The sequence below is a fragment of the Triticum aestivum genome, chromosome 2A (genome assembly GCF_018294505.1).
Source record: "Triticum aestivum cultivar Chinese Spring chromosome 2A, IWGSC CS RefSeq v2.1, whole genome shotgun sequence".
NCBI lineage: Eukaryota > Viridiplantae > Streptophyta > Magnoliopsida > Poales > Poaceae > Triticum > Triticum aestivum.
The window spans coordinates 619019250-619043348 of record NC_057797.1 but is presented as its reverse complement, the minus strand read 5'-3'; the positions used below and the strand labels follow the sequence as shown (position 1 = coordinate 619043348).

General features: G+C 45.0%; 2 protein-coding genes across 5 annotated transcripts; both read right to left on the bottom strand.

Annotated features, from left to right (window-relative positions):
- Positions 1-8456: 8456 nt before the first annotated feature.
- On the bottom strand, positions 8457-10270 carry LOC123189808 (probable beta-D-xylosidase 6). Its single transcript, XM_044602302.1, has 3 exons — positions 9985-10270; positions 9490-9906; positions 8457-9404 (listed from the first exon to the last, which is right to left on the bottom strand). Exons 1-3 carry the CDS (start codon positions 10253-10255, stop codon positions 8806-8808), a joined length of 1287 nt encoding a protein of 428 aa, XP_044458237.1. The 5' UTR covers positions 10256-10270; the 3' UTR covers positions 8457-8805.
- A 221-nt stretch (positions 10271-10491) lies between these two features.
- On the bottom strand, positions 10492-16454 carry LOC123189807 (probable beta-D-xylosidase 6). 4 transcript variants are annotated; one of them, XR_006496009.1, is made up of 8 exons: positions 15625-16454; positions 14972-15138; positions 14761-14858; positions 14180-14405; positions 12020-12144; positions 11525-11941; positions 10751-11439; positions 10492-10566 (listed from the first exon to the last, which is right to left on the bottom strand). XR_006496009.1 is itself a non-coding variant. In XM_044602301.1 (7 exons), the coding sequence occupies exons 1-7, from the start codon at positions 16309-16311 to the stop codon at positions 10841-10843; spliced, it is 2319 nt and encodes a 772-aa protein (XP_044458236.1). In that variant the 5' UTR covers positions 16312-16453; the 3' UTR covers positions 10492-10840. The 4 variants fall into 4 exon arrangements, 2 of the variants coding, with proteins under 2 accessions (XP_044458236.1, XP_044458235.1); XM_044602301.1 differs by having other exon boundaries at positions 10492-11439; positions 15625-16453; XR_006496008.1 differs by lacking the exons at positions 10492-10566; positions 10751-11439; positions 11525-11941; positions 12020-12144 and adding exons at positions 12527-12601; positions 12786-13474; positions 13560-13976 and having other exon boundaries at positions 14055-14405; positions 15625-16384.
- Positions 16455-24099: the final 7645 nt, after the last annotated feature.

Here is a 24099-nt window from a genome sequence, read left to right as displayed (position 1 = left end):
GCTTCAGATTCCTCAGCTCCGAAGAAGATGAAGCCCTTAACAAGTTCATTTGCTAATCCCATTGATGTTGTTTCCATCTCAACCAAGCCATCAAAGGACCTTCTTCCTTTTGATGAAGAATATGTGATCCCCAGCGGATCTGATGAAGAAACTCCTTCTGCTGCGAAGTCTAAGCAGTTGGATGAAGAAATTAAAGTGGATGCGATCCCTTCAACACCTGTCATCTCCTCGCCCATGCCTCAGTTCACAGCTGAAGAGGCTGGCGTTGAAGAAATAGAAGATGAAGATGTGGACGTTGGCTGCTCCACACCCGTAATCAGTGATGAATTCTGGGAAGTCAGCATCCAAACTCCCCAATGTTCACACCGCTGCAGCAAATACCTCAGTTGCCTGCACCAACTGTTCAAATGGGCTCTGAAGAAACTCACCCCACTTCATCTGGTGCATGAGGAAATTTCAGCCACTAGTGCTGAAGAAACTGCTGCTGAACATCCGAAGATGCAGACTGCCACTAAAGAGGAACCAGAAATTCCTCAGTCTGAAGAACCTGCGATTGAGATTCCTGAGGTTGTGATGCAACTCACTGACACTCCTCTGTCGAAGCCAAAGGATCCATTCTCACGCAAGCAAAAGTTCAAGGCTGATGATTTCTTTGGCGAGCACGTATTCTTCGAAGATTACAACCCATATAACTCTACTCGCAGTTAGGAAGAGGCGTTTCTGGACTGCTAGCCAAGCCAATTTCTATTCCTCAGTGCTGTTCAACAAGGAGAAAATCTTCTATCATGAGCATATTCCTCACGTGGACATGGAATCTATGCCGTGCTTCGCACCAGTCCTTAGTGTTCTTCACGACGCTGGACTGTTAAACTTTTGTTCTGACATCTGTGATTGTAATGAAGAACTGATTCTTCAATTCTATGCAACGTTGCACATCACAGGAGATTCTGATGATGTGAATTCATGGGTGCTAGACTGCATGTCTGAAAATACTCACTACACTGCACCAGCCTCTGAATTGCTTCGTGCCTTACCACTCAGTCCTCCCCTTGAAGAAGCTCGTTGTATCTACAGTGAACCTGAGCTTACAAATCATTACAAGCAGGTGCTGATGAAACCTTTGAAGCCAGGTCAAGCACCAAGAACCAAATTCCTCGTGAAGGAATTGCTTTACATGACCAGAACTGTCTATCGTATTCTTATGAGGACAATCAGTCCTATCAAAGGCCACGACTCATCTGATGAGGAAATTGTTGGCATCATGAAGAATCTGGTATTCAATATCGTTCATGGCATTCCTGTCAATTATCACGACTTCTTCATGAGGACTCTGGCAAATGTTGCACTATCTCCATTTGAGCTGAAGCCTTATGCACCTTGGATTATGAGATTCCTCAGGACAAGGTCTTCACTCAACTACAAAGCTGATTTTCAGAATCACCTTAGCTACTTGTCCCCAATTGAAATCCTCAAGCAGACTTATTCCTCAGTTGATGGAAAGGGCAAGGCACCGATTGTTATTGATGAAGGCATTCATCCATTGGATGGTCAATTTCGCAAGGCTGCCTCTTATTCCACCAATGATGACTCTGCCACACACGACTCTGCCAATGCACCCAAGTCCACTCCTCAAGCCACTGCTCCGCGTGTGATGACTGACCGTGAACTTTTGCTTAGTCTTCACCAGAAGGTGGATCGAAATCACAAATGGGTTAAGCGTTAGTTTGGTTCACTTCTTCACAACATGACTGCTACACACAATGCAGTGAAGAAAAACCATTACTACCTCCATCAAGTCTTCGGCCGCACCTGGGCAATCCTGTCACATCTGTATGGTAAAGACGATCTGAAGAAAATGGGTCTCAATGAAGATTTTGACTGGTCTGCACCTCCACCGAAGAAATTCAAGAAGGTTAAGGTTCCTTCTCTAGTGGCCAGTTCATATTATTCATCGCGCGACACTAATGAAAATGAAGATTTGGACGACACTACGGCAGGCCCTACTACAACAAATGACCCCAACAACGCTGACGCTTCTTCATCAACTTGATATTCTTCAGAGGCGTTAGTCCTCATATTCTGTCCTTTTGGTCATTTGATAACAAAGGGGAAGAATTTTGAGTTAGTCTACAAGCGGGTCTTACTATATGAGTGTTTTTTTTAAGTTACAACTCTCGTTCTTCTGAGACTTTTATTGGATCGAGTTGTAAACTTAAACCCGATGGTGCTCTGATACTCTTGATGCGTTTTTCTGCATGCTTATTCCTTGTTAAATATTATTGCACGCATGCTGAATTACATCAGTCACCATATTTCATCATGCATTTCAAATTTTTCACTGTTATATGTCAAATGCGTGTATGAATTACAAGATATAGGGGGATATCTCCATGATTCAACTCTTCAAGTGTGCATTGCTTCAAAAGCAAATTCCTCACTATGCACATCTTCAGGGGAGTTCTTCTATATCTTGCAATCAAATTCCTCAATATCAGTATTTACACTTCATATGTTTATCCCCGTTGAAAACTTAACCTATATTGTCATCAATCACCAAAAGGGGGAGATTGTAAGTGCATCTAGCGCCCCTTAGTGATTTTGGTGTATTGAAGACCTATAGGTTAAGGGACTAATGCGTTTGTGAGTGTACATAGGTCTATAAGTCTATGAGGAGTTTGATATTTACAGAGAAAGTCGACCCCTAAAAATGAAGTTCTTCGACTGAAGACTTTAGATTTCTGAAGACTTCCTGAAGACTTCGAAAGTGAAGAAAATGGTGTGACCTTGAAGACTTAGTATTCATTCGAGGAACATGAAGCGTGAAGACTTTTGTTTTTGTAGTTTCATTTTCTCTTTCTTGGGTCATAGGAAACACCGTACTGTTAAAAGGGGTCGAGGAAATACTAAGGAAAATTTCCACGTGATGCTCAACTCAAAATCCTACACCTACCAATCCCTTTGAGTGAAGCCATTGGAAATCTCATACAGCTCAATCAATTTCTTCAATGACAGAGACGAAGCTCTTCTGGTCTCTGAGGAATTTGTTCTGACTGAGGAGTTAGGAATTCGCCAGTGCAGATTGCCTACACAGTGAGGAACATGATAGCCCTGAGGATTTTGCTACTCAAAATTCCGACCGTTGTTGTGCTATGCGCCAGCTGTCCCAAAATATCTATCCACCTAACGGTCATATCATTGAAGGGCATTTATGTCTTATCATGTCGGGCTGCTCCCTAGGCTATAAATAGCCGCCCCCTACAACCACTAGCTGGTTGGCTAGTCCGAGAGAAACTGACACTTGTCATTTGAGAGCAACCCATCCTCTGAGGACTTTGAGCGAAAATCATCAAGTGAGGAAAAAACCCAAAACCCAAACACCTACAAACCCCAAGTGATTGAGCATCACTGAAGAGATTGATCCTGCGTGGATCCGACGCTTGTTACCTTTGAAGACTGTGCTTCTTCCAGACGGTTAGGCGTCATGGTCTAGAGCATCCAAGAGGAATTGTGGATCGCCGAGTGACCAAGTTTGTGAAGGTTTGGAAGTCGCCTGAAGACTTACCACGAGTGATTGGACGAGGTCTGTGTGACCTTAGTTCAAGGAGAATACGGTGAGGACTTGGTGTCCTGAGCTGCGTGTTCAAGACTGGGTGTCCGGGACTGTGTGTCCTCGAGTTTAAATACCTAGCCGCTCCAACCAGACGTACAACTAAGACAGCAGTTGGAACTGGTCTACCAAATCATTGTCTTCACCAAGCTTACTGGTTCCATTTCCTCAACTCTTTCATTTCCTCATAATCGAGTTGTGTGCTTGTTCATATCTGTGTTTGAAGACTTTGACTGAAGACTTTCTCAATTCTCTCAGTTCAATTTCTTCAGTCTGTTTGTCTTCATCCTGTGTTATCCTGTGCTTACGCTTCCTGTACTCTGTGCCTGTCTTCATTTCATCATGATGACTATGCTTGTATTCTGTTATGTTTACTTTTGAGTACTTATTCCGCTGCTAGTAGTTTTTCGCTAAGGAATTTCCTCACCGGCAAATTTCTTAGTGAAGAATTTCATAAAAATCGCCTATTCACCCCCCTCTAGTCGATATAACGCACTTTCAGGAGGTCTAGGAAGTGATAAAGGAGATGCCAGCAGATCGTGCCCCATGGTCAGATGAATTTATGGGGATATTCTATCACAAGACTTGGGGATAATAATAAATGATATCATGGCAGCCCTCCTAAAATTTTACATTGGTGATGGTAGAGGATTCATATCGCTTAATGAAGGGTTCATCACGCTTATCCCCAAGAAGCCGGATGTGAATGTCGTTGGTGACGATAGACGTATAAGTTTGGTACATAGCTCCCAAAATTGGTGGCAAAAAACTTGCGACGTATAGGCAAGCTCGCCTTCGCAAATCAATCATCATTCATTACCAAGTGATGTCTGCAAGACAACTTTCTTTTGGTCTGGATAAGCGTTTGCATACAAGGAAGTGCAAGGGAGTGATGCTCAAGTTTGATATATATCATGGCCTTCGAGGCTTCGACTGCCTTTCATGCGCTTTTCTCTATGAGGTGTTGCAGCAGTACCAGATGGTTGCGATGGATCTCCATCCTTCTCTCGTCGGCTATTTCAAGAGTGATTTGAATGTCATCCCTGGCATAGAAATTGTGCATCCACGTGGACTGAGACAAGGGGACCCTCTATCTCCCCCTCTCTTCGTCATTGCTATGGAATCCTTGACATCCATCATTCTTAGAGCAGCAACTTTGGGGGTCATCTCCCCACTTCCAGACGTCACTCCGCCACAACAAGTTTATATCTTTGCAGACGATGCAATCCTCTTTGTGCGTCCGTCTAGCCATGATTTGAACTTTGTTAGTAGTGCTTTGGAGATCTTTGGTGAAGCATCAGGTCTGAGAGTCAACTATGCTAAACCATCGACCATCCCAATCAGGTCGGACACTACAGACACGGGCCGGATTGACGAGATCCATGGATGCCGCATTGGACATTTTCCATGCAAATATTTGGAATTGCAGCTTGGCATTTCTCAGCTCACCAAGGCACAGTGCCAGCCAATGCTAGACGTAGTTAAGGAGTTTATCCTGTCATGGCAACACAGATTGATTACAAGGCCCCGTCACCTTGTGCTAGGGATGAAACTGAAGCAGAAACTTTTTGCTTTTCCGGCGAAAAATGAAAACGGAGAGGAAAAATGGAAGTGGAAATGAAAATTTGCAAAACAAATTTTTTATGTGGAAACGAAAATGGAAACAAAATGATGTTTTTCGGTGGAACAGGCGCGGAAAAGGAATTTTCCATTTCCGCTAACATGGAACTTTCCGTTTTGAATATGAGCACATGACTATTTTGCAGTCCAACGAATGCACAATTAGGCCCTACACACTATGAGCAAAATGGCCTAGATGGCCCAACTTTTACATTACTGCTACTACATCAAGCATGAGGCCCTCAACAACCAAAGCTGGATCACAGGCGTAGGTGCAGGTCTGACACCACAACAGTTCTCAAACCTATGGTCCGTTGTTGGCATCATCTCTCTTAATATTAGCACCCCCGACATTTTAACCTGGAGATGGAGTGCCTTCGATCAGTACTCGGAGCAATCTACCTACAAGATGTTAAAAGCATGGTTCGCCTGCCCACCGCTCATTGCATATGGAAGAGTTGGGCGCCACTCAAATGCAAAATATTCATATGGCTTGCTCTCCAGTATCGTGTCTGGACCTCTGATAGACAATTCCGACATGGATTACAAGACACCACTGCCCCGTGCTTCACTTGCTGCCAGGAAGAGGACACTCTTGACCACATCTTTATGCAGTGTGTTTACACTAGACAGGCATGACACACATGTTTCACTTCACTAGTTGTTCATATCGCCTCCTTTCCATAGAGGGCAACCTGGAGGAATGGTGGCTAAGATCTAGCAAGGAAGTGCCGAAGACAAGCAGAAAGAGCTTTGATTCGCTAGTCATTCTCATTGTTTGGAGTTTGTGGAAGCAAAGAAATGCGCGAGTGTCCAGGAATGTGGCCCAGCAACGAACTATCCCCCCAATTTGTTGACCTCATTCTCTCTGAGATACAAACTTGAAGATCGGCCAGAGCTAGGTGTTTTCAAATCTTTATGAGAGAGTAGCATGTATTTGAGGGTGTGTGTGTGGATCCTAGCTGGTAGCCCTACTCGTTGGGCTTACGAAACTTTCTGTAAATTTCTCTCTACCTTTTATAAAACGAGAAAGCTATTCTCCTGCCGACTGGAAATTCGCTAACAGATCCAAACGATCTGCACGTCGTTGGATCTAGATCACACGATCGTGATTTTTTAGCGGAAACTAACTGTAGTCCTACATGTGCCGCGGAAACAATCCCTTCGCTCCTCCCCGAAATCACGTTGATTATTACCTTCCCGCCCGCACTTTCCTTTTTTCGCGCTGATGAATTAATTACCCGCACTTTCCTTTTTTCCGCAGGTATTAATAACCATCTAAAAATAGAGCAGGTTGGGCAAACAAAAATTGCATGCGGGGACTCGAACTCCTGTGACATGAAGCTAAGGAAGACCTCAATACACTAACCACTCCACACTATCTAGGTACGTGGTAAGTTGGATAAAGCTAAACTATTTGATCATGATATTTAGTACTGTATTTCTTATAAAATATACATTTTCTCTTTTTAATTCCATGAGTTTTCTCTATTTTATCGTTGTTGTTCCATTTTATGATGGAAGTAGGTATCTCCGTCAACACTCGGATGACAGCGCAGATGATTTTGGTGATGTGATCAATGATTCTTCTAAAGAATATTCAGTCCGAGAGGTAGGAGATGTTGACGAAGGGAAGGTGGTAGGTCATCTATGAAAGACGGTAATTTTTGGGCCGCAAACCTGATAATTTACGTACAAACACCGTGATAATTTTAGCCCAAGGTGAAAGAAGCTGTTGAAATATACCAACCGGTAATTTTCGATGTGAATAGCCTGGTAATTTATGCACCGCGGACCTGATAACTTACATGCAAACACGATGGTAATTTTTAAACCAGAAAAAGTTGATGAAATATACCCTGGTAATTTCCGTGTGAATATCATGATAATTTACGCACCGCAAACATGATAACTTTTCCCTCCGCCGGAGGGAGGGGTTTTGATGAAATATACCCTCGATAACTTCTGTGTAAATATGATGATAGTTTACACATCACTGTCCTGGTAACTTCTATGCAAATAACATGATAACTCATACATCATAGACATGATAAATTATGTACCCAGTCCTGGTAACTTTGTCGGCGGGGGTAGGGGTGGGGGTGGGGGGAGTCGTTGAAACATACCATGGTAACTTCTATGCAAATAACATGATAAATCACACATCGTAGACATGATAAATTATGTACCCAGTCCTGATAACTTTGTCGGTGGGGGTATGGGTGGGAGGAGTTGTTGAACCATACCACGATAACTCTTATGCAAATAACATGATAACTCACACATCGCAGATTTGATAATTTATGTACCTGATCCTGGTAAATATGGCGACCGTGGCGAGGGGGGGGGGGGTGGAGGGTGATGCCCCGCTAATTTCTGTGTAAATAACATAGTAGTAGAAACATACAAAATTGATAACTCCCATACAAACGCCACTGTAACTTTTGACCTGAATTTTTTTGTTAAAAAACATACACCCGATAATTTCTGTGTAAATAACATGATGATGTATCATTGTAGACTTGATAACTAATATCTTACGTTTAAACACCATGGTGTCTTTCATCCAAGGGTAAAAAGTTTTTGAAACATTTCACTGGTAATTTCTATGTTAAATTACCATATTTCCCCATGTTTTTAACCTTCTCGTACTGTAGTTACCAGTCTTATCATGGTATAGTTATCATGTTGCTCAGACCATAGTTATCACGCTGGTCATTGCCAAAGTTACCAAGCCATACTTTATTTTTTCTTCTGATATGGCAGAAATAAGAAAGGTTCAAATAACATTGTCATTCTACAATAGACAACAACAAAAGGTGGCTTAGTTGGTTATTGGGCTTGATAGGTATAACATAGACGTGGGTTCGAATCCTCTTTCAAGCACTTTCATTTTCTTTTCATATTATGCAGCGAAAAACCAAAAAAAACCACTAGCAATTTACTACGGTTTATGAGAGAAGGAAAAAAATCAGTGAAAGCGAGCGTACATTCGAAAAAAAAACAGTGTTCAACTAACAAAAATAGAACTGGAACAGCGTCAAAATTACTGCTTCTGTTTTTTTTACTGCAAAATCGGTTCAACCGTACATGCATCCAATGAATCTTTACAACATGATTATGGTACAATTGTACAGGTGTAAATCCGACTATGCCAAATACAGCAGCTATAGAAGTGAAAGCGACGTACATTCGAAAAAAAACAGTGTTCAACTAACAAAAATAGAACTGGAACAGCGTCAAAATTACTGCTTCTGTTTTTTTTACTGCAAAATCGGTTCAACCGTACATGCATCCAATGAATCTTTACAACATGATTATGGTACAATTGTACAGGTGTAAATCCGACTATGCCAAATACAGCAGCTATAGAAGTGACACACCTTGTAGATTGTTATGCTTCGATGACAAACTGGAACAGCGTCAAAATTACTGCTTCTGTTTTTTTTACTGCAAAATCGGTTCAACCGTACATGCATCCAATGAATCTTTACAACATGATTATGGTACAATTGTACAGGTGTAAATCCGACTATGCCAAATACAGCAGCTATAGAAGTGACACACCTTGTAGATTGTTATGCTTCGATGACAAACTCGTGCACTTCGTCTCCTACCATGACATGATGGGATCCCAGGAGCAGCACCCTTCTGCCTTCAGTGTTGGCCGCGCTCATGTGCTTGCAGGGATCCACCTTGATCTCCACGTTGGTTGATCTGCCGGCGGCAGTGTAAACGCGCTCGAAACCAACCAGCTGCTTCAGAGGGAAGCCCGGAACTCTCAACTTCGATCTCGTGAACAGCAGGACGGCGTGGCTCCCGTCCATGGCACCTTCGTTGGTGACCGAGATGTGGACAGAGAAGACTAGGGATTCACATGATGCGATGTCTTCAACCTGGACGTAGTCCAGTCCGTCCCTCCGTGTGTATGCAGGCTTCCTACTGATGAGGCCTGGAACTGGTGACTGTGACAGGCTGATTCTGTTTGGACCTTGCAAGAAGTTGTATGAGTACTTTGTGTAACTCAGACCGTGACCGAAACCGTATACCACATCTCCGGTGTAGAACCGATATGTTCTTCCAGGGTAGCCGCGCGAAGGGTCGGCTCTCATGTTCATATCGGTCATTGGAACCGCAGTGAAGGATTCGGGGTACCAAGTCATAGTCAACTTTCCTCCTGTCATCAGAGTGTACCAGATTAGCCATCAGTACAAGTTTTTTACTTACTTGACCGCCGCATTAAACTGCAAAGTTTTACTTACCTGGATTGTACTCTCCGAAAAGAATTTCTGGGAGAACTTGACCGCCAACTTCCCCTGGATATCCAATCCACAGGACACTTGCAATTCTTGGATCTTGCTTCGCGAAAGAAACATCGACAGGACCACCGCCCGTGATGACCAACACAATAGGCTTCTTTGTTACACCGGCAATGATATTTACGAGATCCTGCTGCTTGCCTGGAAGGAGAAGGGTCACTCTATCAAGATCTTCGGTCTCCTGAGTCAGGTTCAACCCAGCAATCACAACAACAATATCAGCTCTTTTAGCTACTTCAATGGCTTCACCAAATCCATCCGTTGAGTCACATGATACATTTTTGCAACCGCCAGCAACGGTCGTTTGCGGAACAAAGGCTTGCATGCCTTTAAGGAAGGTGATAGGATCACAGGGAACACCTGAACAAAGTGAGGCTTGCATTAGTTTACGTAGGATAGAAAAATAAGAGGTGTTTAAATGAGTCCGGTGATTTAGACCTGTGTAATCTCCACCCATTATGTATGCATCGTTTGCTGCCGCTCCAATTATAGCAATATGACTAACTTCACTTCTCTTTAGAGGCAAAAAACTGTTATCGTTCTTCAACAAGACGGTTCCCTGCCTTACTGCTTCTGTTTTTTTACTGCAAAATCGGTTCAACCGTACATGCATCCAATGAATCTTTACAACATGATTATGGTACAATTGTACAGGTGTAAATCCGACTATGCCAAATACAGCAGCTATAGAAGTGAAAGCGACGTACATTCGAAAAAAAACAGTGTTCAACTAACAAAAATAGAACTGGAACAACGTCAAAATTACTGCTTCTGTTTTTTTTACTGCAAAATCGGTTCAACCGTACATGCATCCAATGAATCTTTACAACATGATTATGGTACAATTGTACAGGTGTAAATCCGACTATGCCAAATACAGCAGCTATAGAAGTGAAAGCGACGTACATTCGAAAAAAAACAGTGTTCAACTAACAAAAATAGAACTGGAACAGCGTCAAAATTACTGCTTCTGTTTTTTTTACTGCAAAATCGGTTCAACCGTACATGCATCCAATGAATCTTTACAACATGATTATGGTACAATTGTACAGGTGTAAATCCGACTATGCCAAATACAGCAGCTATAGAAGTGACACACCTTGTAGATTGTTATGCTTCGATGACAAACTGGAACAGCGTCAAAATTACTGCTTCTGTTTTTTTTACTGCAAAATCGGTTCAACCGTACATGCATCCAATGAATCTTTACAACATGATTATGGTACAATTGTACAGGTGTAAATCCGACTATGCCAAATACAGCAGCTATAGAAGTGACACACCTTGTAGATTGTTATGCTTCGATGACAAACTCGTGCACTTCGTCTCCTACCATGACATGATGGGATCCCAGGAGCAGCACCCTTCTGCCTTCAGTGTTGGCCGCGCTCATGTGCTTGCAGGGATCCACCTTGATCTCCACGTTGGTTGATCTGCCGGCGGCAGTGTAAACGCGCTCGAAACCAACCAGCTGCTTCAGAGGGAAGCCCGGAACTCTCAACTTCGATCTCGTGAACAGCAGGACGGCGTGGCTCCCGTCCATGGCACCTTCGTTGGTGACCGAGATGTGGACAGAGAAGACTAGGGATTCACATGATGCGATGTCTTCAACCTGGACGTAGTCCAGTCCGTCCCTCCGTGTGTATGCAGGCTTCCTACTGATGAGGCCTGGAACTGGTGACTGTGACAGGCTGATTCTGTTTGGACCTTGCAAGAAGTTGTATGAGTACTTTGTGTAACTCAGACCGTGACCGAAACCGTATACCACATCTCCGGTGTAGAACCGATATGTTCTTCCAGGGTAGCCGCGCGAAGGGTCGGCTCTCATGTTCATATCGGTCATTGGAACCGCAGTGAAGGATTCGGGGTACCAAGTCATAGTCAACTTTCCTCCTGTCATCAGAGTGTACCAGATTAGCCATCAGTACAAGTTTTTTACTTACTTGACCGCCGCATTAAACTGCAAAGTTTTACTTACCTGGATTGTACTCTCCGAAAAGAATTTCTGGGAGAACTTGACCGCCAACTTCCCCTGGATATCCAATCCACAGGACACTTGCAATTCTTGGATCTTGCTTCGCGAAAGAAACATCGACAGGACCACCGCCCGTGATGACCAACACAATAGGCTTCTTTGTTACACCGGCAATGATATTTACGAGATCCTGCTGCTTGCCTGGAAGGAGAAGGGTCACTCTATCAAGATCTTCGGTCTCCTGAGTCAGGTTCAACCCAGCAATCACAACAACAATATCAGCTCTTTTAGCTACTTCAATGGCTTCACCAAATCCATCCGTTGAGTCACATGATACATTTTTGCAACCGCCAGCAACGGTCGTTTGCGGAACAAAGGCTTGCATGCCTTTAAGGAAGGTGATAGGATCACAGGGAACACCTGAACAAAGTGAGGCTTGCATTAGTTTACGTAGGATAGAAAAATAAGAGGTGTTTAAATGAGTCCGGTGATTTAGACCTGTGTAATCTCCACCCATTATGTATGCATCGTTTGCTGCCGCTCCAATTATAGCAATATGACTAACTTCACTTCTCTTTAGAGGCAAAAAACTGTTATCGTTCTTCAACAAGACGGTTCCCTGCCTTACTGCTTCTGTTTTTTTACTGCAAAATCGGTTCAACCGTACATGCATCCAATGAATCTTTACAACATGATTATGGTACAATTGTACAGGTGTAAATCCGACTATGCCAAATACAGCAGCTATAGAAGTGAAAGCGACGTACATTCGAAAAAAAACAGTGTTCAACTAACAAAAATAGAACTGGAACAGCGTCAAAATTACTGCTTCTGTTTTTTTTACTGCAAAATCGGTTCAACCGTACATGCATCCAATGAATCTTTACAACATGATTATGGTACAATTGTACAGGTGTAAATCCGACTATGCCAAATACAGCAGCTATAGAAGTGAAAGCGACGTACATTCGAAAAAAAACAGTGTTCAACTAACAAAAATAGAACTGGAACAGCGTCAAAATTACTGCTTCTGTTTTTTTTACTGCAAAATCGGTTCAACCGTACATGCATCCAATGAATCTTTACAACATGATTATGGTACAATTGTACAGGTGTAAATCCGACTATGCCAAATACAGCAGCTATAGAAGTGACACACCTTGTAGATTGTTATGCTTCGATGACAAACTGGAACAGCGTCAAAATTACTGCTTCTGTTTTTTTTACTGCAAAATCGGTTCAACCGTACATGCATCCAATGAATCTTTACAACATGATTATGGTACAATTGTACAGGTGTAAATCCGACTATGCCAAATACAGCAGCTATAGAAGTGACACACCTTGTAGATTGTTATGCTTCGATGACAAACTCGTGCACTTCGTCTCCTACCATGACATGATGGGATCCCAGGAGCAGCACCCTTCTGCCTTCAGTGTTGGCCGCGCTCATGTGCTTGCAGGGATCCACCTTGATCTCCACGTTGGTTGATCTGCCGGCGGCAGTGTAAACGCGCTCGAAACCAACCAGCTGCTTCAGAGGGAAGCCCGGAACTCTCAACTTCGATCTCGTGAACAGCAGGACGGCGTGGCTCCCGTCCATGGCACCTTCGTTGGTGACCGAGATGTGGACAGAGAAGACTAGGGATTCACATGATGCGATGTCTTCAACCTGGACGTAGTCCAGTCCGTCCCTCCGTGTGTATGCAGGCTTCCTACTGATGAGGCCTGGAACTGGTGACTGTGACAGGCTGATTCTGTTTGGACCTTGCAAGAAGTTGTATGAGTACTTTGTGTAACTCAGACCGTGACCGAAACCGTATACCACATCTCCGGTGTAGAACCGATATGTTCTTCCAGGGTAGCCGCGCGAAGGGTCGGCTCTCATGTTCATATCGGTCATTGGAACCGCAGTGAAGGATTCGGGGTACCAAGTCATAGTCAACTTTCCTCCTGTCATCAGAGTGTACCAGATTAGCCATCAGTACAAGTTTTTTACTTACTTGACCGCCGCATTAAACTGCAAAGTTTTACTTACCTGGATTGTACTCTCCGAAAAGAATTTCTGGGAGAACTTGACCGCCAACTTCCCCTGGATATCCAATCCACAGGACACTTGCAATTCTTGGATCTTGCTTCGCGAAAGAAACATCGACAGGACCACCGCCCGTGATGACCAACACAATAGGCTTCTTTGTTACACCGGCAATGATATTTACGAGATCCTGCTGCTTGCCTGGAAGGAGAAGGGTCACTCTATCAAGATCTTCGGTCTCCTGAGTCAGGTTCAACCCAGCAATCACAACAACAATATCAGCTCTTTTAGCTACTTCAATGGCTTCACCAAATCCATCCGTTGAGTCACATGATACATTTTTGCAACCGCCAGCAACGGTCGTTTGCGGAACAAAGGCTTGCATGCCTTTAAGGAAGGTGATAGGATCACAGGGAACACCTGAACAAAGTGAGGCTTGCATTAGTTTACGTAGGATAGAAAAATAAGAGGTGTTTAAATGAGTCCGGTGATTTAGACCTGTGTAATCTCCACCCATTATGTATGCATCGTTTGCTGCCGCTCCAATTATAGCAATATGACTAACTTCACTTCTCTTTAGAGGCAAAAAACTGTTATCGTTCTTCAACAAGACGGTTCCCTGCCTTACAGCTTCTGCTGCGAGCTCCCTGTGCTCTTTTGTGCAAACATTGCTGGGGCCTAGTCGAGTGAACCATTGATTCTCACTGGTTTTCTCAAAAAGTCCAAGGCGAAGCTGAACAGAAAACAGGTTATAAAGAACATGGTTGATATCTTCTTCTTGTATCTTTCCTTTCTCGATAGCCGACTTTGTATGCCGAATCAGGAAAGACCCACAGTTGACATCCATTCCTTGAAAAACAGGAATCATATTCAGCAAGAAATTCTGCTTGGTTGAATGATATATACAAGGTGGCCAAAGAAATCTATTTTGAGAAGATGTTTAACCTTAATCATTCTAATTCCAGCAAGGTGTACAAGTTCATATTTTAAGCAGTCACGCTGAAAGCAGAAAGTAGAAACCTCGAAATGGAGTTCAGATTTGTTGGACTCCAAAATTAAATTTTATGTCCCTAATCTCCTAATTTTTACTTTTATAGTGTTATTGAGCTGAGAAGTGCAAGTCCTAGTCTAGAAAGACAGCAACATGCTAATAAAATCCCATATGCGATGTTCAGCACAAGAGAGAGGGTTTCAGGAAACTAACCAGCCTTAAGAACAATCGCTACTGAATCTTCGCCTGAACTCGTGTATGTCTGGTTTTCGTGGATTATTGCCACAGCGTCACAATCAGATACGATGTACCTTAGGACAAAAAATAAGCACCAATATGATGACATTAGTGTCATTCCTGACATATCTAATAGTTCAAGGCACATGCAGTAGAGAACAACTGAAAGGAGAGCCAGCAGTAGTACCCTTTAAATCCCCATTCATCCCTAATCTTCTGCAGCAGATCTTTACGCGCACATGCTGGCACACCATTTACCTGGTTGTATGAACACATCAAGCAACTTGCACGACCCTCCTGGATGCAGCTCTTGAAAGGAGGCTCGTACGTGTCCTCGAAATCTTGCGCATTTACCTACCAACAATGGATGCAAAATTTAAAGTTGCAGTAGAAGTTTAAAAGAATTTTCCACCAGATTCCAAGCTAATATATCTGTTCTTTGATTGAATATATATTGTTCAAAAAAGAAGCGACTCTGTGATTTCACGTTGCACACATTTGGCACAGATATTTTGATTCTCAAGCATCACTGATACTACATGATACACCCACTCTGAAGTTTCTTTTTAGTGTGCCAAAGAACCTGTACACGATCCTTAAAAAAACTGTATGCAGAATTGTTTTTTTTGTTCGTAGACTAAACTGGTAAAGTAGTGTGCTAGTGTGATGTCAAGTCCCCGAAAATCAGCACTGTAATCATAGGCTGTTATGGTATGACATACTTAATGAAGTGAACAGCCAGTATGTTTTAATAAGCTAGATACAGTGCAATAACCGAAAATGAGCTTTAATAATAATATAAAACACAGTCGAAAACATTCATAGGAGCAAACGTTTAACCTCGGCATTGAAGGTGTATCGCGCAAACTTGCCCCATTTCTCCAAATCATAGGCGATGTAGTGCTTGCAGCAGGCGGAGAGCATCATCCTGCCCTCCCTGCCGTCGCCGTACTCCCCCTGGAAGCCCTTGACATACTCGACGGAGTAGGCGGCGATCATGGCCGGGTCCTCGCCGGGCGTCTCCTGGCCGCGGCCCCAGCGCGGGTCGCGGAAGACGTTGATGTTGGGCGCCCAGTAGGTGAGCCCGGCCTGGCCGGCGTTGTGCATGGCGCGCGCCTCCACGGCGACGGCCTCGGCTACCGCCCGCCAGAGCGAGCGGTTGAAGGCGGCGGCGGAGAGGATGACCTGGGGGAAGATGGTGGCCGCGGCGACGGGGCCCGAGGAGAAGTTGACGCCCGGGCCGTTGTCGGCGAGGCCGTGGAGCGACTCGGACCACCACTCGTAGGGCGGGACGCCGAGGCGCGGCACGCCCGCCGCGGTGTTGGAGAGCTGCGCTATCTTCTCGTCGAGGGTGAGGAGGGAGACGAGCGCGCGCGCGCGGACGGGGAACGGCAGCGAGGCGTCACAGAACGCGTAGGTGTTGGCCTCGGCCGACGAGCACGCGTGCGCATTCGACGGCGCCGCGGCGCCAGCTCCCGCGCCGGCGACGAGGAGGAGGAGTATGAGGAGGGGGAAGGGGGGAGCCATGGCGCGCTCTGGGGCGAGGAATTTGGTCGAACAGTTGGTGGCCGCGCTCCATCATATAGGTTCAGTCGTCAGTAACAGCGACGGCACGGAGCGTATTGATCCCGGGTGAACTGCTGAGGGCTGAGGCTGATGAGCGGGGCCGGCTGAGAAGATGAGGGGATTATTTTTCTCCCCCTCTCTCGAAAAAAGAAAAGAAAACGAGATGATAGAGCAAAAGCTTCAAGCTGGATACATGGCGAGGAATTTCGTCAAACACTTGGCTTGCTCGGCGATCGCACCCGCATCATAGACAGTCGTCATTGTAGCGTAGTGGATAGAAGATAGATAGGTGAGGCTGCTGGGCGGGGCCGGTTGAGGGGATAGCGCCAAAGGCGTCATGCCAGATGGAGCGCAATTTTCCTTCTTTTCTTGAAGACCACACCCAATTGCGTTGCGTGCGAGATCGGCTCTCAGTTTATTTATGGATAGGCTCACATTTTGGCTGATTGTGTTATCATATGGTTGCCGGGATCGGGATGCTTGGTGTCTGCGTCTTCTCCTTTGATAAATGCCAAGTAATGCGACAGCTCTCGCTTGTTTACGGCGGACTGGAGTACTATACTGACAATCCGTTAAGAAAAAATTGAGCTTGAGCGATTCCCCATGTCGTGAGAGCCGGACTATTCGCCCCATGGATAGTTTCTTTTACCGTTATATCAGCGCATTTTGTGCGGCATTTGGCGCTTTGCTGCTTTTGAATTTGCCTCTGCGCAAGGGTGTTGGCTTCGGTTGTTGGGGCGACAGAGCTATCGACTAGGGTAGTGCGTGTCTTTGGATCGAGTAAATAACAAAAAAATTACCACATTGCGGCATTTTGGTTCGCTGTTTCAAAAACCTACCATGTCACACTGATGATTATATTGATTAAGTTTAAACATGCGAATAGGGCTGCAAGAAAAACTCGAGGCTTGTGAGCCGCTCGAGATCAACTCATTTTTTGACTCGACTCGAAATCGACTAGAAAAGAAACGAGCTGAGTTTGAACACTTTATGTAGCTCAACCAAGAAACGAGTCGATCTTGATCCAATGTTGGCTCGCTCGATTTTAACTCGATAGCTCGACGGAATATCATTATGTTAAATGATCACGTCATATATTAAATGGAAATAAGATAATTTATTACCATATATGTTGTCTATAATTTTTGTCCATTTTATTTATCGACGAATATGGAAACTTAATTAAGTACAGCGAAAATTTCGGCCTAATTATGGCACGCGGTTGACTATGTGTTAAATATCCTATATTTTGGCAAAGGTTCCTAGCATATTTATCTTTTTTTTCATCCATAGATTTATAATTTTTACCATCTAATTTTGCTCGAAACTAGCTCGAGATCAACTCGAGATCGTTACAAGCTGAGCACGAGGCATGTTCTACAGCTCAATCATGAGCTTCACTCAGTTCGAGCTCGCTCGAATTTTCATATGAGTTGAGCTGAGCCAACTCCAACTCGCTCGAGCTCTATCGTTTGCAGCCCTACATGCGAACCAACCCGTGGTTGGATGGTTAGAGGGACTGTGGTATTCTCAGCCCACCAGGATTCAGGTCCTGGTGCTCGCATTATTCCTGGATTTATTTCAGGATTTCCGACGATGTGCTTTCGGTGGGAGGAGACGTTCCCGTCGATGACGAGACGCCTATGGTGACTTCATAAATTTCAAGATGACATGCCGGCTCAGTCTCTCGGAGGTGCTCATAGGGATAGGGGTAAGTGTATGCGCGTATGTATGAGCGCTTGCGTCTGTACTGATGTTAAAAAAAGATTAAGTTTAAACATGATTATGACAGCTCGGGTCCACTCGTCAGATTGACCATTAGCTTTGACTGTTAGGTTGACCGTTGACAGGTTATGACGGGTGGGGCCAATTTCTTTTAAAACCAATCGGGTCCCTGAACTTTTATATAAAAAGCAATCAGGTCCCTAAATTTCTTTTATAAAAAAGCAATCGGGTCCTTATGGTCGTGGCGGCTCCGGCCATAGCTGTGGTCGGTCGTGTTGCTGCTGGTTGCCGCCGCCCGCCAGCTGTTGTTGCTTGTGTTGCCCATCGCTACTGTTGTTTGCACCATGGATGCGCTGCTGCTTGTTGCCGTCCGTTGTGCTGCTTCTTGCTGCTTGCGCCGCCGCCCACCACTGCTCCTGGTCCTTGCGGGCGCCGCTTGTGCCGCCGCCCGCTGCTGCTTGCAATTGCAGCCGCGACTCCTTGCGCCATCGTGCTCCGCTGCCCTGTTCCCGAGTAATAAGGTAGTTGTGGCAGTGCTGCCAGGCTGTGGCAGCGTCGGACTTTGCGCCGGCTATGGCGTGCCAGCCATGGCTCGGGAGTGAAAGGATCGATATGGTTGACTAGAGGGGGGTGAATAGGCAACTAACAATTTTTAGCTTTTCTTTACCAAATTAAAGTTAGCATCAAAATAGGTTGTCTAGATATGCAACTAGATGAGCAACCTATATGATGTTGGGGAACGTTGCAGAAAACAAAAAATTTCCTACTCGTTTCACCAAGATCATCTAGGAGTTCATCTAGCAACGAGTGATTAGATGCATCTACATACCTTTGTAGATCGCGCACGGAAGCTTTCAAAAGAACGGTGATGATGTAGTCATACTCGACGTGATCCAAATCACCGATGACCAGCGCCGAACGGACGGCACCTCCGTGTTCAACACACGTACGGGACGGGAGACGTCTCCTCCTTCTTGATCCAGCAAGGGGGGAGGAGAGGTTGATGAAGATCCAGCAGCACGACGGCGTGGTGGTGGATGCAGGGCGTCACAGCAGCAGGGCTTCGCCGAGACTACGAGGGAGAGACGTAACGGGGGGAGATGGAGGCGCCAGGGGCTGGTGTGAAATCCCTCCTCTCCCCCCACTATATATAGGGGTGCCAGGGGGGGCGCCGGCCCTAGTAGATGAGATCTACTAGGGGGGGGGGGGCGGCCAAGGGGAGGTTTCCCTCCCCCCCAAGGCACCTAGGGGTGCCTTCCACCACATGGACTCTTCCATGGTGGAAACCCTAGGCGCATGGGCCTATAGGGGCTGGTGCCCTTGGCCCATCTAGGCCAAGGTGCACCCCCTACAGCCCATGTGGCCCCCCGGGACAGGTGGCCCCACCCGGTGGACCCCCGGGACCCTTCCGGTGGTCCCGGTACAATACCGATAACCCCGAAACTTGTCCCGATGCCCGAAATAGCACTTCCTATATATAATTCTTTACCTCCGGACCATTCCGGAACTCCTCGTGACGTCCGGGATCTCATCCGGGACTCCGAACAACATTCGGGTTTCTGCATATACATATCTTCATAACCCTAGCGTCACCGAACCTTAAGTGTGTAGACCCTACGGGTTCGGGAGACAAGCAGACATGACCGAGACGACTCTCCGGTCAATAACCAACAGCGGGATCTGGATACCCATGTTGGCTCCCACATGCTCCACGATGATCTCATCGGATGAACCACGATGTCGAGGATTCAATCAATCCCGTACGCTATTCCCTTTGTCTATCGATATGTTACTTGCCCGAGATTCGATCGTCGGTATCCCAATACCTCGTTCAATCTCGTTACCGGCAAGTCACTTTACTCGTACCGTAATGCATGATCCCGTGACCAGACACTTGGTCACTCTGAGCTCATTATGATGATGCATTACCGAGTGGGCCCAGTGATACCTCTCCGTCATACGGAGTGACAAATCCCAGTCTTGATCCATGTCACCCAACAGACACTTTCGGAGATACCCGTAGTCTACCTTTATAGTCACCCAGTTACGTTGTGACGTTTGGCATACCCAAAGCACTCCTACGGTATCCGGGAGTTACACGATCTCATGGTCTAAGGAAAAGATACTTTGACATTGGAAAACTCTAGCAAACGAACTATACGATCTTGTGCTATGTTTAGGATTGGGTCTTGTCCATCACATCATTCTCCCAATGATGTGATCTCGTTATCAATGACATCCAGTGTCCATAGTCAGGAAACCATGACTATCTGTTGATCAACGAGCTAGTCAACTAGAGGCTCACTAGGGACATGTTGGTGTCTGTTATTCACACATGTATTACGATTTCCGGATAACACAATTATAGCATGAATAAAGACAATTATCATGAACAAGGAAATATAATAATAATGCTTTTATTATTGCCTCTAGGGCATATTTCCAACAGTCTCCCACTTGCACTAGAGTCAATAATCTAGTTACATTGTGATGAATCGAACACCCATGGAATTCTGGTGTTGATCATGTTTTGCTCTAGGGAGAGGTTTAGTCAACGGATCTGCTATATTCAGGTCCGTATGTACTTTACAAATCTCTATGTCTCCATCTTGAACATTTTCACGAATGGAGTTGAAGCGACGCTTGATGTGCCTTGTCTTCTTGTGAAACCTGGGCTCCTTGGCAAGTGCAATAGCTCCAGTGTTGTCACAGAAGAGCTTGATCGGCCCCGACGCATTGGGTATGACTCCTAGGTCGGTGATGAACTCCTTCACCCATATTGCTTCATGTGCTGCCTCCGAGGCTGCCATGTACTCCGCTTCACATGTAGATCCCGCCACGACGCTTTGCTTGCAACTGCACCAGCTTACTGCCCCACCATTCAAAATATACACGTATCCGGTTTGTGACTTAGAGTCATCCAGATCTGTGTCGAAGCTAGCGTCGACGTAACCCTTTACGACGAGCTCTTCGTCACCTCCATAAACGAGAAACATTTCCTTAGTCCTTTTCAGGTACTTCAGGATATTCTTGACCGCTGTCCAGTGTTCCTTGCCGGGATTACTTTGGTACCTTCCTACCAAACTGACGGCAAGGTTAACATCAGGTCTGGTACACAGCATGGCATACATAATAGAACCTATGGCTGAGGCATAGGGGATGACGCTCATCTCTTCTATATCTTCTGCCGTGGTCGGACATTGAGCTGAGCTCAATTTCATACCTTGTAACACAGGCAAGAACCCCTTCTTGGATTGATCCATATTGAACTTCTTCAATATCTTATCAAGGTATGTGCTTTGTGAAAGACCTATGAGGCGTCTCGATCTATCTCTATAGATTTTGATGCCTAATATATAAGCAGCTTCTCCAAGGTCCTTCATTGAAAAACTTTTATTCAAGTAGGCCTTGATGCTGTCCAAGAGTTCTATATCATTTCCCATCAAAAGTATGTCATCTACATATAATATGAGAAATGCTACAGAGCTCCCACTCACTTTCTTGTAAACGCAGGCTTCTCCATAAGTCTGTGTAAACCCAAACGCTTTGATCATCTCATCAAAGCGAATGTTCCAACTCCGAGATGCTTGCACCAGCCCATAAATCGAGCGTTGGAGCTTGCACACTTTGTCAGCATTCTTAGGATCGACAAAACCTTCCGGCTGCATCATATACAATTCTTCCTTAAGGAAACCATTAAGGAATGCCGTTTTGACGTCCATTTGCCATATTTCGTAATCATAGAATGCGGCAATTGCTAACATGATTCGGACGGACTTCAGCTTCGCTACCGGTGAGAAAGTCTCATCGTAGTCAACCCCTTGAACTTGTCGATAACCCTTAGCGACAAGCCGAGCTTTATAGATGGTCACATTACCATCCGCGTCTGTCTTCCTCTTAAAGATCCATTTATTTTCTATGGCTCGCCGCTCAACGGGCAAGTCAGTCAAAGTCCATACTTTGTTTTCATACATGGATCCTATCTCGGATTTCATGGCTTCTAGCCATTTGTCGGAATCCGGGCCCGCCATCGCTTCTTCATAGTTCGAAGGTTCACCGTTGTCTAACAGCATGATTTCCAAGACAGGGTTGCCGTACCACTCTGGTGCGGAACGTGTCCTTGTGGACCTTCGAATTTCAGTAGGGGCTTGATCAGAAGTATCTTGATCATTGTCATTAACTTCCTCTCTAGTCGGTGCAGGCACCTCAGGAACATTTTCTTGAGTTGCGCCATTTTCCGGTTCAAGAGGTAATACTTCATCAAGCTCTACTTTCCTCCCACTTACTTCTTTCGAGAGAAACTCTTTCTCCAGAAAGGACCCATTCTTGGCAACAAAGATCTTGCCTTCGGATCTGAGGTAGAAGGTGTACCCAATAGTTTCTTTTGGGTATCCTATGAAGACGCATTTTTCCGACTTGGGTTCGAGCTTTTCAGGTTGAAGTTTCTTGACATAAGCATCGCATCCCCAAACTTTTAGAAACGACAGCTTAGGTTTCTTCCCAAACCATAATTCATACGGTGTCGTCTCAACGGATTTCGACGGAGCCCTATTTAAAGTGAATGCGGCAGTCTCTAAAGCATAGCCCCAAAAGGATAGCGGTAAATCGGTAAGAGACATCATAGATCGCACCATATCTAATAGAGTGCGATTACGACGTTCGGACACACCATTACGCTGAGGTGTTCCAGGCGGCGTGAGTTGTGAAACTATTCCACATTTTCTTAAGTGTGTGCCAAACTCGTGACTCAAGTATTCTCCTCCACGATCTGATCGTAGAAACTTGATTTTCCTGTCACGTTGATTTTCAACCTCACTCTGAAATTCCTTGAACTTTTCAAAGGTTTCAGACTTGTGTTTCATTAAGTAGATATACCCATACCTACTTAAATCATCAGTGAGGGTGAGAACATAACGATAGCCACCGCGAGCCTCAACACTCATTGGACCGCACACATCAGTATGTATGATTTCCAATAAGTCGGTTGCTCGCTCCATTGTTCCTGAGAACGGAGTCTTGGTCATTTTACCCATAAGGCATGGTTCGCATGTGTCAAATGATTCATAATCAAGAGACTCTAAAAGTCCATCAGCATGGAGCTTCTTCATGCGTTTGACACCTATGTGACCAAGGCGGCAGTGCCACAGGTATGTGGGACTATCATTATCAACCTTACTTCTTTTGGTACTCACATTATGAACATGTGTAGCATCACGTTCGAGATTCATAAAGAATAAACCATTCACCATAGGAGCATGACCATAAAACATATCTCTCATAAAAATGGAACAACCATTATTCTCAGATTTAAAAGAGTAGCCATCTCGAATTAAACGAGATCCCGATACAATGTTCATGCTCAAAGCTGGCACTAAATAACAATTATTAAGGTTTAAAACTAATCCCGAAGGGAGATGCAGAGGTAGCGTGCCGACGGCGACCACATTGACCTTGGAACCATTCCCGACGCGCATCGTCACCTCGTCCTTTGCCAGTTTCCGCTTATTCCGCAGCCCCTGCTTTGAGTTACAAATGTGAGCAACTGCACCGGTATCAAATACCCAGGAGCTACTACGGGCACTAGTAAGGTACACATCAATTACATGTATATCACATATACCTTTTGTTTTGCCGGCCTTCTTATCCGCTAAGTACTTAGGGCAGTTCCGCTTCCAGTGACCGCTTCCCTTGCAATAAAAGCACTCAGTCTCGGGCTTGGGTCCATTCTTTGGCTTCTTCCCGGCAGCTTGCTTGCCGGGCGCGGCAACCTCCTTGCCGTCCTTCTTGAAGTTCTTTTTACCCTTGCCTTTCTTGAACTTAGTGGTTTTATTGACCATCAACACTTGATGTTCCTTCCTGACTTCTACCTCTGCTGATTTCAGCATAGCAAATACTTCAGGAATGGTCTTTTCCATCCCCTGCATATTGAAGTTCATCACAAAGCTCTTGTAGCTTGGTGGAAGCGACTGGAGGATTCTGTCAATGACCGCATCATCCGGGAGATTAACTCCCAGCTGAGTCAAG

Bases quoted from the DNA above. Each gene is read 5' to 3' on its own strand.
- LOC123189808 (XM_044602302.1), bottom strand. From the start codon at position 10,255: ATGTACGTCGCTTTCACTTCTATAGCTGCTGTATTTGGCATAGTCGGA. The intron at 9,907-9,984 runs GTCTAAATCACC...CACTTTGTTCAG, and splicing joins AATGGGTGGAGATTACACAG to GTGTTCCCTGTGATCCTATC. The intron at 9,405-9,489 runs GTAAGTAAAACT...CTCTGATGACAG, and splicing joins TTTCGGAGAGTACAATCCAG to GAGGAAAGTTGACTATGACT.
- LOC123189807 (XM_044602301.1), bottom strand. From the start codon at position 16,311: ATGGCTCCCCCCTTCCCCCTCCTCATACTCCTCCTCCTCGTCGCCGGC. The intron at 14,859-14,971 runs GTACTACTGCTG...TTTTGTCCTAAG, and splicing joins GATGAATGGGGATTTAAAGG to GTACATCGTATCTGATTGTG. The intron at 12,145-14,179 runs GCAGGGAACCGT...AGAAGCAGTAAG, and splicing joins CTCGCAGCAGAAGCTGTAAG to GCAGGGAACCGTCTTGTTGA.